This window comes from Loxodonta africana, chromosome 1 (assembly GCF_030014295.1).
Source record: "Loxodonta africana isolate mLoxAfr1 chromosome 1, mLoxAfr1.hap2, whole genome shotgun sequence".
NCBI classification, from domain to species: Eukaryota; Metazoa; Chordata; class Mammalia; order Proboscidea; family Elephantidae; genus Loxodonta; species Loxodonta africana.
Window position 1 is genome coordinate 210517093 of NC_087342.1, and position 13368 is coordinate 210530460.

General features: G+C 36.9%; 1 protein-coding gene across 1 annotated transcript; it reads left to right on the top strand.

Annotated features, from left to right (window-relative positions):
* The first annotated feature begins 4104 nt into the window (after window positions 1-4104).
* GJE1 (gap junction protein epsilon 1) lies at window positions 4105-11564 on the top strand. Its single transcript, XM_023546644.2, has 4 exons — window positions 4105-4250; window positions 7795-7927; window positions 10599-10781; window positions 11175-11564. The coding sequence occupies exons 1-4, from the start codon at window positions 4105-4107 to the stop codon at window positions 11562-11564; spliced, it is 852 nt and encodes a 283-aa protein (XP_023402412.2).
* Window positions 11565-13368: the final 1804 nt, after the last annotated feature.

A 13368-nucleotide genomic window follows, 5' to 3' on the forward strand; every position in this document is an offset into this window, starting at 1 on the left:
ACAGAAACGGGAGATAGTTTGGACAGTCTATCTAGAAGGATGTGAGATGAGACTGAAAAAGACAAAAAAGATGACTTGTGGAATATTCGGGATGCTAAATTAAGGCCTGGGGTCTGTGGTCATCAAGCCTTAGGGAGCCAAAGAAGATTTTTTAGTGAAACAACAAAGCCGTACATAGAATTATTATTCTAGCACGGGGTGCAGAAGTTTTTGAGCAGCTAATATGACTATAAGAAGTAGACAATTGAGAAGTTACTAGGACCAAAGAAATTATTCCAGTGCAGAAGTAACAGAAATGGAGAGAAGGGGAAACTATCAGTGGAAATATATTTATCGTTTTTTCTTCCTGTGTACATTAGTTGTTTTTCAGTTCATACATCTAATATTTGTCCGTATGGGCATCAAAACACTAAAATTGCTTGGAATTTGCCATGGAGTAGAACTGTCCCATAGGGTTGTAAGGCTGTAATCTTTATGGAAGCAGGCTGCCACATCTTTCTCCCACAGAGTGGCTGGTGGGTTTGAAACACTGACCTCTTGGTTAGCAGTCGAGTGCTTAACCACTGTGTCACCATCACACCTTATAGAGATAATAATTGTGAAGAAAAAAATCTTAAAGACCTTAAATTGCGATTTTAATAGAAATATTAAATTAAAAAAGGAACTTTGATGTCCAATGCTCTTAGCTTCAAAAAAAAAAAAAAAGATACATGTATCCAAATGCACATAACAATACCTACACAAAAATCTCTTCAGCCCATGGGATGTGTACAAGTTATTAAAGTCTTATTTGGACACAAAGGCCTTCAAGGAGTTCTATTTTCAGAGTCTTTTTATGAAAGATTCGAGGACAAATTATTAGAGCTACGCTTTCACTAATAACAGTTTTGAAACCCTACTAGGATGCTTTTGAGTCCTGACGTATCAAGAATCAAGGGAAGGACCCTTTGTCATATCTATGATACCATTCAATTCCAAATTGTTCTGTCCATCAGCACCAGAGGATTCATTCCAGCAGGATCTTGTCATTTTACAAGATCCCTTTGTGTCGTTTGACAACTGATAAGCAATTTTCAGCCAGCTTTCATTTAGACACATTCTTTATATTTTCTTAGCCATTCAGGTTTACATTCATAGTTGAGTTACATATTATTTTCTAACATAACTAACTATTGGCATAAAATCGTCTTTCAGCTTATTATTACTATAAATTTTATTTACTTCCAAATAACCCACAGCTATTATCTTCAAAATTAATATAATTGTGTTTAACCAGCTATGAATAACTACTAGTAAGTACCACCATGATTAATAACATCATCGTGATTAATATCATTAGAAAGCTGCTGCCTTACCTAAAATAAGTTAAGTTTTATATACTTCTTATAGATTGAAAAAAAAGGAGCCCTGGTGGCACAGTGGTTAAAGCACTCAGCTGCTAACCAAAAAGTCAGCAGTTTGAACCCCCCAGCTACTCCTCGGGAGAAAGACATGGCAGTCTACTTCGATGAAGATTTACAGCCTTGGACATCCTATGGGCAGTTCTACTCTCTGTCCAGTAGGATTACTATGAGTTGGCATCAACCCAACAGCAGTGGGTTATAGGTAAAAAGTGTCATTAGAAACTTGTAACACATAAACTCAAGTGTTAAACTTACCTACATGCATATATATTAAATATATATATTTTATCAATTCTAGTTCTCTGAAGAGCCCTGAGGGATTCATATCCATAACATATAAAGCTGGAAAAATCATTTCTTCTGAAACTAGTAGAACATATGTGGTGGTTTGAGTTCATATGATTCATAAAACTCAAATTATAGTCAGTAGCAGATTAACGTAATCATCTCACATATGGCTTCGTATTTTACCAGCTTCAGTACATTTGCATCTTGGATCTATAGTAACATTTTGAAGATAAATTAGCACATCCTAATACTTATTAAATAGGAATTCATAGAAAAATGGACATTAAATTTTTCTTATAAAAGGGAGCAAACGTGGTTTATAAATTAGGTGTTCATAACAGGAAAAGGCATTAACCAGGTTTAAAAAGCTAAATTTGTCTCAAACTCATTGTTATTCAAAGCAGTGAATTTTCCCTAGTAACATGTGACAAAGGGAATAAGAAATGAAATTTCTAATGATAGCCCAGCAATTAGCATGGTGTTTTAATTCAGTAATCTGGAGTTTATGCACATAAAACTGATTATATGTGCTAAAGTTCAATTCTACAAGCATTTCTTAAAACAATGTTATGTATTTCAATAGTACAAAACATGGTTTGATATTGTCTTAGTTATCTAGTGCTGCTATAACAGAAATACCGCAAGCGGATGGCTTCAACAAACAGAAGTTTGTTCTCTCATAGTCTAGTAGGCTAGAAGCTCAAATTCAGGGCTCCAGCTCCAGGGAAGACTTTCTCTGTCAGATCTGGAGGAAGGTCCTTGTCATCAATCTTCCCATGGTCTAGGAGCTTCTCCACGTAGGAACCCCAGGTTCAAAGGACACACTCTGCTCCCAGCAGCTTTCTCGATGGCATGAGGTCCCCCCGTCCCCCTGCTCTCTTCTCTGTTTAATACCTCAAAAGAGATTGACATAAGACACGACCAGTCTTGTAGATTGAGTCCTGCCTCAGTAACATAACCGCTGCTAATTCCACCTTATTAACATCATAGAGATAGGATTTACAACACATAGGACAATCCTGTCAGATTACAAAATGGTAGACAATCACACAATACTGGAATTATGGCCTAGCCAAGTTGACACATATTTTTAGGGGATACAATTCAATCCATGAAAAATATATACTGAAATTAAGAAGTAGTTAAAGTATACTGCTTTAATAAACATGCAACAACCATTACTTTTTCCTACACTAACATGTAACAGAAGTATTTACAATTTCTCATTATGTCCAACATTGTAAAGCTACAACAAAGTGATGAATTATAGAACTTGTATTGATAAAAGTTGGAATGAAGTCAAGGATAAGCACTGACAAAAAGGAGTACCAAGCATGGGTTTTCTGAGTTTAACTCTATAATGAGTAATTTCACAAAAACCATTGCTACTGCTGCTAGCCAAAAGGTCAGCAGTTTGAATCCCCTAGCAGCTTCTTGGAAACTCTATAGGGCAAATCTACTGTCTTGTAGGGTCACTATGAGTCAGAATCAAGTTGATGGCAACGGTTTTGGTTCTTTTCATACAGATATTTCAACGTCCCTGAGTGATGGAAACAGTTAACATGCTCATTGCTAACCAAAATGTTGGAGGTTAGAGTCCACCCAGAGACACCTCAGAAGAAAGGTTGGTGTGGTGATCTACTTCCAAAAGATCAGCTATTGAAAATCCCATGGAACACAGCTCTACTCTGAAACACATGGGGTCACCATGAGCCAGAATCGACTAAATGGCAATTGGTGGTTACAGATACTTGGTTCCTAGGAAAAAAATAGAACTGGGCACATAAAGTTAAACATTCAGTATTTTTTGAAAGATGACTATAATCTTCTAACCCCAAAATATAAAGATCCCAGTTATGGTGGCATAATGTTCAGTTACTCCTTTGGTGTTGATGTAACTTGAAATAACATGAAGACTTGAGCACGCTGAACTGCATATGCTAAAGCCCAATTTCTTATATACTCATATTTCTGTTATTGATAGTTGCTATTGAGTCAATTCCAACTTGAGGCAACTCCATGTATGCAGAGTAGAACTGTGACATAGGTTTTCAAGCCTGTGACCTTTTGGAAGCAGAACACCAGACCTGTTTTCCAAGGTACCTCTAGGTGGGTTGGAACAGCCAGCCTTTCAACTAGTAGTCAAGTGCCTAACCATCTGTGCCACCCAGGGACTCCTCCTCATACATGGTCTTCACTAAATTACTACCAGGAATATTAAACATGTATACACAGCCAACCCTAATGTCTAAATTCCTCATTTGCTAATCATGGTTTGTGAAAACTTCAGAAAAGAGGCCCACAAAGTTAGGTTTATACGATGCAGGTTGTTCCTAACAGAAGAATTTAATTGTTAATTGAATAATTACCGTAATACCTCTTCAGGTTTGCCTAGAAAGCACTTTTAGCAGACATGTCCATCTCTGAAGATCTTTTAGAATATGTGGACTGTTCAAAAAGTGTGAAAGTCAAGAATTATTCCATCTCTGATACACCTGAAGGACAAACCTCTTGGCTGGCTCCTAGAGCTATATCATCTCTTGGCCTTCAGAAGGAAATGTACTAGTTGGCCTATTTCTTCCCTTTCTATACTTTCTATATATTTTCCCTTCCTCTTTAAGCTTATGAGCAGCAGACATGAAATGGATTCAGGAACAGATACACCATAAAGGTATTTCAGTTTAAAATTATAAAATATTTTCAGATTCATTTACGTGATAGAAGTCTGTTAAGAAACAAAGGAATGGAGGTATGTGCATAGGAAATAATCTTAGCAGTTATACAACAACTCTTGATCATAGTGCTTCTAATTCTGTCTTGGGAAGAGTAAAAGCAATGGATTGTCTTCATTCAAAACACAACATCCTCTCAAGTAACCTTCTCATTTGTGAATGGTTCATTTTCTTGCTCCCAAAGCCTCTTAGATTGGGTTCCATGGAAACAGATTCTGAGATGATGAGCTGTGTGCAGAAGGTTTATTGAAGAGAACTCTCAGAAGCTAATCCTATAAGTGAAAAAGGCAGAACTGGCAGAGAAAGAAGCTGACTTTCAATGTGTTTGCAAATGAAACTGTAGTCAATCTCAAGGAGAGCTCTGGAGCTCGGATAGCCCTTTAGAGTTGTTCCAAATTGGGGTGCGGGACATCTTTTAGTACTGCATCAGCTTAGTACTGGCCACATGTTACCTTCTTAGAAGAAACATAACCTTGGCTAAGACTGCAGGGCTATCCTCAGCGAAGGATGTAGTTGTGAACTGTCAGCAGCCAATATTCCCAGTAGCTGGGGGATGGTGTATAGGCAAGACACCAAAGCATTCATCACACTAAGAAGGGAGATCTGACAGGGTTAGGTTATCACCCTCCTAGCTAGGAGCAGTTCATTAGGCTTGGCCAACTGCATAAAGTCTAATCATGGCTGCCATTTTAAGAGCTGGTCCAGTCAGTTGCGACCAGGTAAATTTTCTGTTTCTCTCCCAAAACATAAAGCACAAATAATCATCAAGGATGCTTGGCATGGAAGGTACTTAAAGATTTGTAGACGTACATCAGTACAGCAAATGACCAACTTCTCAATAACAATCACAACAACAATATAATATTTTATGCTTATTTGGTGTTTACAGTGCTGGGTACTCTGTTAAATACTGTATGTGATCTATATCATTTAACCCGAAAAGCAACCCTACCGGGTAGTGTTATTATCTTCATGTTGTAGATGGGAAATTGAAACTCAGAAGAATTAGGCAATGTATCCAATATGTACACAACTATTACATTGTACAACAGAGTTTCAGAGTACTTCCTCTTATGCACTACAGTAAACTACCTACATAACCTGACTTAGTACTGGTCATGTACTACCTTACACTTGGATAGAACTCTGTTAACTTGTCAATTTCAAGCATAAAGTTTGATGTACTGCATTACAAATGTTGCTACATTGACATTATATTTATTTGGAGGTCAAATATCCCATGATCTTAACTCTTCAGAAAATTTTTGAGAGCTATGAAACAAGTTTAAAGGAATTTTGGGTTCTGACAGAAAAGGAATAACAGGGATTGGATGATCTCTTTTGCTTTAAACAACTAGAAGCTGAACTAAAAATATTGGAATACAAGCAGCACAAGACTACAATCCCTCAGAAAAGGAAAATAAATCAGGTGAACTCTGACTGCATCCTCTCACTGCCTGGAGGCAGTTTTCAGGCCATCAGTGGGAAAAGGAAAACCCTAATAGAGTCTCGTTGAATTGGGAGTCAGAGTTTCAGGAGGCAAGTTGACTAGAATTTGCAGGCAGAGTACTGGAGAGGAGAGAGCTAAACAGAGACAACTCCCAAGTTTTTCAGAAGGGTCCACTCAAGGTTTTGGCTGAGGACTCATCTGCTGATGCGTGAGAAGAAACTGCCCAAGGCAAGAGAAAGGACTCGTGGACAAACAGGGATGGCAATAGTTCGTGTCTTCACAACCAGAATGGGAAGATAATGTAACACATTTGCGTCTCATAGGCTCTTCAGAAGTGTATCATTTTATCAGGTTAATTTTACCACATACTACGAGCTGCTTTAAACTCACCCCAAAAAAGCTTAAAACAAGTCTCCAATTTAATCATTGGAGATTTGTAGACTTACATCAGTACAGCAAATGACCAACTTCTCAATAACAATCACAACAACAATATAATATTTGTTGTTTACAGTGCTGGGTACTCTGTTAAATACTGGCACCATACAAACTGCAAAAGTAAACCTCAAAACTAGTACAATAGCTCCAAGTACGGTTATAAGACTTAGAATCATAAAACAGAATTGTGAAATAATTTACAGATTGTAGACTCCAATCCTTTCCTTTTGATAAATGGAAACATAACCCAGAAGGTTAAATTATTTGCCTAAAATAACATTATTGGTTATTGACCCTTCTACTGAGCCATCCCCAATCCCATTCCATAAAATATAAATTATTTATGCAGAAAGACAAACCCAATTCTGCTTGGCAAGACAGAGATTTCAGTGAGATGAAAATTGGTTAAGAGTTGTGATTTATGAATCTAGGCAGCTATCCAGATTGCCTTATCCCAGCTGTTCTTCTGTGAAACATAATACGGTGAATACCTAAATTGACTTCTATTCCATTCCATTCAACAGCCATTGGGTTTCTCTTGGGGAGAAGTGTATATTACTGTGACACAATACAAAATACTGAGAATAAATGAAAGTTAGAGAGAAAACCTGTATTAAAGTCATTTCCCCTTGTTTTCCAGATGTAAAATAAACCAAGATAGTTCATGATTCTAATCTGAAAGATTAATTATAGCTTGCCTCACTTTAAAAAAATTCTTAGCCAATATACACCTCAACCACAAACATACATATATATGTACACACATACCAAAAAAAACAAACAGTGCCGTCGAGTCGATTCCGACTCATAGCAACCCTATAGGACAGAGTAGAACCGCCCCATAGAGTTTCCAAGGAGCCCCTGGCGGATTCGAACTGCCGACACTTTGGTTAGCCGTAGCACTTAAGCACTACCTCACCAGGGTTTCCATGTACACACATATGTACATGTATATACATATACAAACAGCACACTTGGTTCTGTGAGCCCCATGAGATTAAATGTGTTTAATCCTAACACATTCCCAGCACCTTGCCCAGTAGCTGGTATAGTAGGTACTCAATACATATTGAGTGAATCAAAAAAAAAAAAAAAAGGATAAGCTCACATCCATAGAAAAGCATAGCTTTACAGCAGTACATGTAATGCACTTTTGAAATACTAAATTTAGAGCAGGTGCTAAGTACTAATAATAATGAAAAAATTATGGGTTCATTTTCATGTATGTAGCAGTCATTTTGTGCGTGCCCTTTCCGCACTTTCGTTTCATTCAATCATGTCTTGAGTTCTGCACAAAATTCAGGGTGTATTCTCTCTCTGGGTTAGATTACACAGATTAAAATATTTTTCACCTCAGGTAGAAAGGTTAGGACCCCAAAAATATCTGTCAAAAGATTATACAGGACATTCATGGCTTAGATTAGTAAGAGCACATAATGATGGTCAATTAACGTCAGTACCTTCTCTTCTGCTTAATCTGTAGTGGTGGTAGTGGCCGTGGTGGTGGTGGCAACACGAGCAGTGGCAGGAATATTAACGGTTGTAGTAGATCTGAGCTTACCTTCACTTGTCTCTCTGATGTTGAAAACTTTAAGAAAGCTTGCACCAGCAAACTGGTACTCTTGTTTCCAATTTTAGGCTGTTTACCCAGGAAATTGGTGGAGACGTCCTGGTCCATTTTTTAAATATTTGAAGCAACTTCCGTTTTTCAGTCCAGCATGTAAATAGCTTGAAAGTCATCGCTCCCATCCTCACAACAAGACAAATGCTGAAAAACTGAAAAATCTACAACTCTTTTTAGATCTATCAGAGAATTGAGGTCACTGGGCAAACCAGCATCCCCAAATCTGGAGATACAGATAGATACAGAAAATCACAGCATACCAAGATCAGAAACAGTCACTGGACCCAGCATCAGATAGAAATACTTAAAGATCAATTGACTAGTTGCTAGAGACTGAGCATGGACTAGCTTGAGAGGCAGACATTCCTGGAGGCTCAGACTTAGGTGCTAACTGCTTGCCCCACTCAGGGACTCCCAGGTTCCCTAAATTGACCGTTTTTATTTTTTCAATCCAATACAGCATTCACATTCAACAAGGCCTCCACCCCTTGTCTACTGGTTACAATTATATGTGTTATGCAGTCACTTCTCCACTTGCTGGAGAACAATGAAGTTGTTTGGAGTTACAATGTTCAACAAAATCACAGGCAAAGGAAAGATGAGAAAGGCAGGTGAAGAAAGCAGATATGACCCAACAGTGACTGTATGGCATTATAGGTGGATGAAAGATAGCAGAGGTATCAGTTAGAAGGGAGTTACTTGTCTGTCTTGGTTGTCTCTGTTGATCCTCAGCACTCATAACAATGCCTAGAAGGTAATGTATTTATTGAAGGACAGAAAGGTAGGGGAAGAAAGGGCTGTTTATATGATCTATGCTTGGTCCTCATCTTATCTTGAATAGCAGTCCTCCATCTCTTTCTTTAGAACAGTAGACCTAACTTCAAATTTTTCCATGCCTGTGGCAAGCATTCAGCAAAAAGTTATAGTTAAACATCGGTACTATCCAATGATGTAATAACCATCATAGCCAGCGTTATAATTTCCTAGACTTAGCTCCCCCTTGCTGTCAAGTCAATTCTGACTCATAGTGACCCCATGGGACAGAGTAGAGCAGGATACACCTAAATGGAAGCAAAATAAAAATAGGAAAGGGGAGAACAAGAAGTCTTCACTTAGGTGGCAGTGAGCTTCTGCTAAGGGTGATGGAAAAATTTGGAAATGGATAGTAGTGACAGTTGCCAAGCATGACGAATATAATTAATGTCACTGAATTGTGCATGTAAAAGTGTTGAAACGGCAAATGTTTTGTTATATATATACATGTATATATATATAGATATATATGTTTAAAAAACCAAAACCAAACCCATTGCCGTCGGGTAGATTCTGACTCATAGTGACCCTTTAGAACAGAATAGAACTGCCCCATAGAGTTTCCAAGGAGTGCCTGGTGGGTTGGAACTGCCAGACTTTTGGTTAGCAGCCGTAGCTCTTAACCGCTACGCCACCAGGGTTTCCATATATATATTTATATAACTGGGATATTTTAAGAGAAAATTCCAAGCTGAAGAGTCCACTGGTTTAGGCAATTCTCATATGGGCAATTCTCAGGTAATTTCAGAGACATTGAGTGCTCAGGGCCTGTGTCAGGCTGGCCTCTTGCTTTGCTGGCACTCTTGTCTGGCTGTCTGCTTGCCATGCTGACAGTGTAAGTTAAGGGATTATTAGGTTGGCTACATGCCCTCTGCTTTTGTTTCTTTGTTTTTGTTTTCTTTGGGGACAGAAATTGGAAAGTTGACTGGGGCCCCAGAGATTTACAAAAGAAAAAAAAATGTCAGGAAGAAAAGTAGGAGGGGAGAGAAATTTGCAGCAATAAGTGTTTTCTGCTATAAGAGCTATTAGAGAATAGAAGATTCCGGTGAGCAAATTGGCAATGTGGGTCAAGAAAGAACCCACAGTGATGCCAGGATAACATCTCCTGAGACATGTCTCTGAATTACATCAAGAACTTCTATGAAGGATGTGTAAGTATTATACAGATAAATCAATTGTATGAGTCTTGTCCGTGTATTTTAGACTGACTTGAATGAAACACTTATGCACTCTACATCTATGGACTATAATGTAAATATCAACTATATACTTCAAAATATTCAGAGTTTAAAACTATAAATAAAAGAATTCAGGAAGTACTTTGGTACTTTAAAGTAGCTTCCTCTCTCAAGTCCATGAATAAGATGCAGAAAATGCGCTGTAGTGACAGGTAATACTAGAGAAATATCACTATGTATATACTAATGGGTTTAACATTGGGTTTGTTATGTAATCTTCCAAAACAGTTACTAGATAATCTAAGATTCTTATGATTTTATTGCAAAAGGATTACACAGACACCCACACCCTATTGCCATCGAGTCGATTCTGACTCATAGTGACAGGGGATATTAATTGGATTAAAATTTTTTCAGATTTTTCCAAAATTACATAGTTGATTAGAAAGATGTCCCTTGTGACTGTTGCATTTTATATTTTATGAGTGAAAAGAGGGATGAGAAATCTCTTAATGCAGGAATTGCATTTGGTTTGAAGATCTCTAAGGGTCTATCTTGCTTTAAAATTTCATGAATTCTAAATTTTTTAAATATAATAATGAATACCTGGTTTAAAAATGGCCTTCTGAAATGCTTGTTTTCATTCCCCACCCCCCCCCCAAACCGTAACAGGTAAAGCCTCCAACAGTGATTGGTCAATTCCACACCCTTTTCTTTGGATCCGTCCGAATGTTCTTCCTTGGGGTGCTGGGCTTTGCAGTCTATGGGAATGAGGCTTTACACTTCAGCTGTGATCCAGACAAGAGGGAAATAAATCTCTTCTGTTACAATCAGTTCAGGCCAATCACTCTACAAGTAAGTTTTCGATACACACTGAAACTTTACAACCGATTTTTTTTTCTTTTTAAATGTAAAATAATGTCATAATAAGGTGAGGAACACCCTAACAGATATTATTTCACAAATTATTTTAATTTTCCTCTAATTAGCTGGATATACCAGGTAAATGAATCTGATTTGGTCAAGAGTTTCTTCCAACACCAGCATCCTATGATATATTCATGTTAGTAATTACATAAGTTTAATAAATAATAGTTGACATTACTATCTTCACTAACTTTATTGCTTATTAGAATTGTATTAAACTTAAACAGTTTAGGTTAACCTCTTTGAGAGTGCGTAAATTTTTTATTGTATTTTTTGTTACATGTTGATTGATTCGACTAACATATTTCTGACATATGTTAGGTGTTCTGGGCATTACAACTAGTGATCGTCCTGGTTCCTGGAGCTATTTTCCATCTTTATGCTGCAGGTAAAAGCATCAGTCAAGAATGCATTCTTCAAAAGCCCATTTATACTGTGATTTATATCCTTTCTGTTTTACTAAGAATTAGTCTAGAGGTCATAGCATTTTGGCTTCAGATTCGCCTCTTTGGTTTCCAAGTAAAATCTCTTTACCTGTGTGATGCTAGATCTCTTAAGGGAAGAAATAATATCATAACATGCATGGTGCCAGAACACTTTGAAAAGACCATTTTTCTCGTTGCAATGTATACATTTACTGTCATCACAATGGTATTATGTGTTGCTGAGATTTTTGAGATCATATTTAGAAGATTATGCTCTCTAATTTAGAAATGACCAGAGTTGATTACCTGCTGTCATGCTGCTGTTATTTATCAATATCTTTTGCTTAAAGCAAAAACCAAACTCTCTGCCATCAAGTTGATTCCTATGGGACAGAGTTGAACTGTCCCATAGGGTTTCCAAGGCTGTAAATTTTTACAGAAGCAGACTGCCACATCTTTCTCCTTTGGAGCAGCTGGTGGGCTTGAACCTTTTGATTAGCAGCTGATCGCTTTAACCAGTGTGTCACCAGGGCTCTTATTTTTTTGTTTCTTTTTATCTTACTCAGTAAGAACCTCAAATTCAAATGTATATGTCTGTTTTTTAAGCTACTTCAGTGTGTCCAAAATTTATATCTAGTACTAAGTTCTAAGGCAGATTATGGAACGAACATTTCATTCTATTTTGCATTTGTCATTTACTTCATCAGAAAATACATATGGAACTAATGTTAACTCATGTTTGAATAGCACTTTTACAGAGTTTTCTCACTTACAACATCTTTCTTGATCATAGCATTTTGTGGCCAGAGAAGCTTTTAATATCTCTTTTTCAGAGTGGAAAATTGAGGCTCAGGGAGGTTAATTCCTGTGCCCAAAGTCACACAACTGGGACTCAAATCTCCTGACTATAAAATCATTTCTCTTTCCACTGCACCATACAGCCTTAACTTTGTGGATGGAGTTATTAATAAAAAAAAAAAAAGAATTCTTTTTTTTATAACTTAAGCACAACAGTTGTGAATTAATTGTTAAGTCATTCTACAGTTGGATCACTAATTTGAAGAAATAGAGCAACACATTTTTAATATTTTACTCATTTATACTGTTTCTTTGAAAATTTTAGTATTAAATGATATGGAAATAAACAATGTTTTAGAAAATATTATGCTTGCTTCTTGTTGAAATAAAGAATCCTCTGTGCCCAGGGAGATCTTATCATTACAGCTTCTGTATTCAAGATTACTGAAATGGAAAATTACATTTCAAACTAGACTTCCTCAATATCTGTGAAATTATTTCAAAGACATTTTAAATAAATCCAGTGCATTACTTTTTATCAGTCTGCCATGCCAAAAATCATCTTGATTTGTTATCATTTTGAATCCTCATATTTTAACCGTCTTATACAGTTAAAAAAATTTTTTTTTTTTTTATACAGGTGCCTTATTAGGGAGCTAAGTATAAAACAAAAAACAAAACCCACTGCCATCTAACTCATACCAGCCGTATAGGACAGGGTAGAACCGCCCCATAGGGTTATCCAAGGAGTACCTAGTGGATTCGAACTGCCGAATTTTTGATTAGCAGCTGTAGCTCTTAACCACTATATCACCAAGGCTTTCAACTTCTCCTTACGTTTTTTTCAGCCTATGTTTTATATGATGACTTTCTGGATTTACGATTTTGAAAATCACTGAGGATTTGTCCATATGAAAGCACAGGAGAAAATCCAATTGTAAATTGTTAATCACTGTACACATATGAAACCAATAGATTATTCTTTCACTAAAATGTAACTAGTCAGTTCAAAAGAAACTTTCAGTTTTCTTTAAAGATAATGTGGTTAGTGTTTATGCTTAGAAAACGCTTGGTTACTTTATCCAATGTGTCAATATAGAAAAATGTCATTTAAAAATTCAAACCTATCATTCTCACCGCAGGCAAGAATTGAATTTAAAATTTCTAAGATCAAAAAGGCATCTATGGACACGATTAATATCAGTTGGGGGAACTGTAACTGACAATTCCTGAATGCTGCGAAAAGCAATTCACGCCTTCACCATTCCTCCCAGTTACCAGACATTCATTAT

Excerpts from the sequence above, each read along its gene's own strand:
- GJE1 (XM_023546644.2), top strand. The coding sequence starts at position 4,105 with ATGTCCATCTCTGAAGATCTTTTAGAATATGTGGACTGTTCAAAAAGT. Across the intron at positions 4,251-7,794 it reads CTTGGCCTTCAGAAGGAAAT|TGGTGGTAGTGGCCGTGGTG; the intron begins GTACTAGTTGGC and ends CTTAATCTGTAG. Across the intron at positions 7,928-10,598 it reads AAGCTTGCACCAGCAAACTG|GTAAAGCCTCCAACAGTGAT; the intron begins GTACTCTTGTTT and ends AAACCGTAACAG.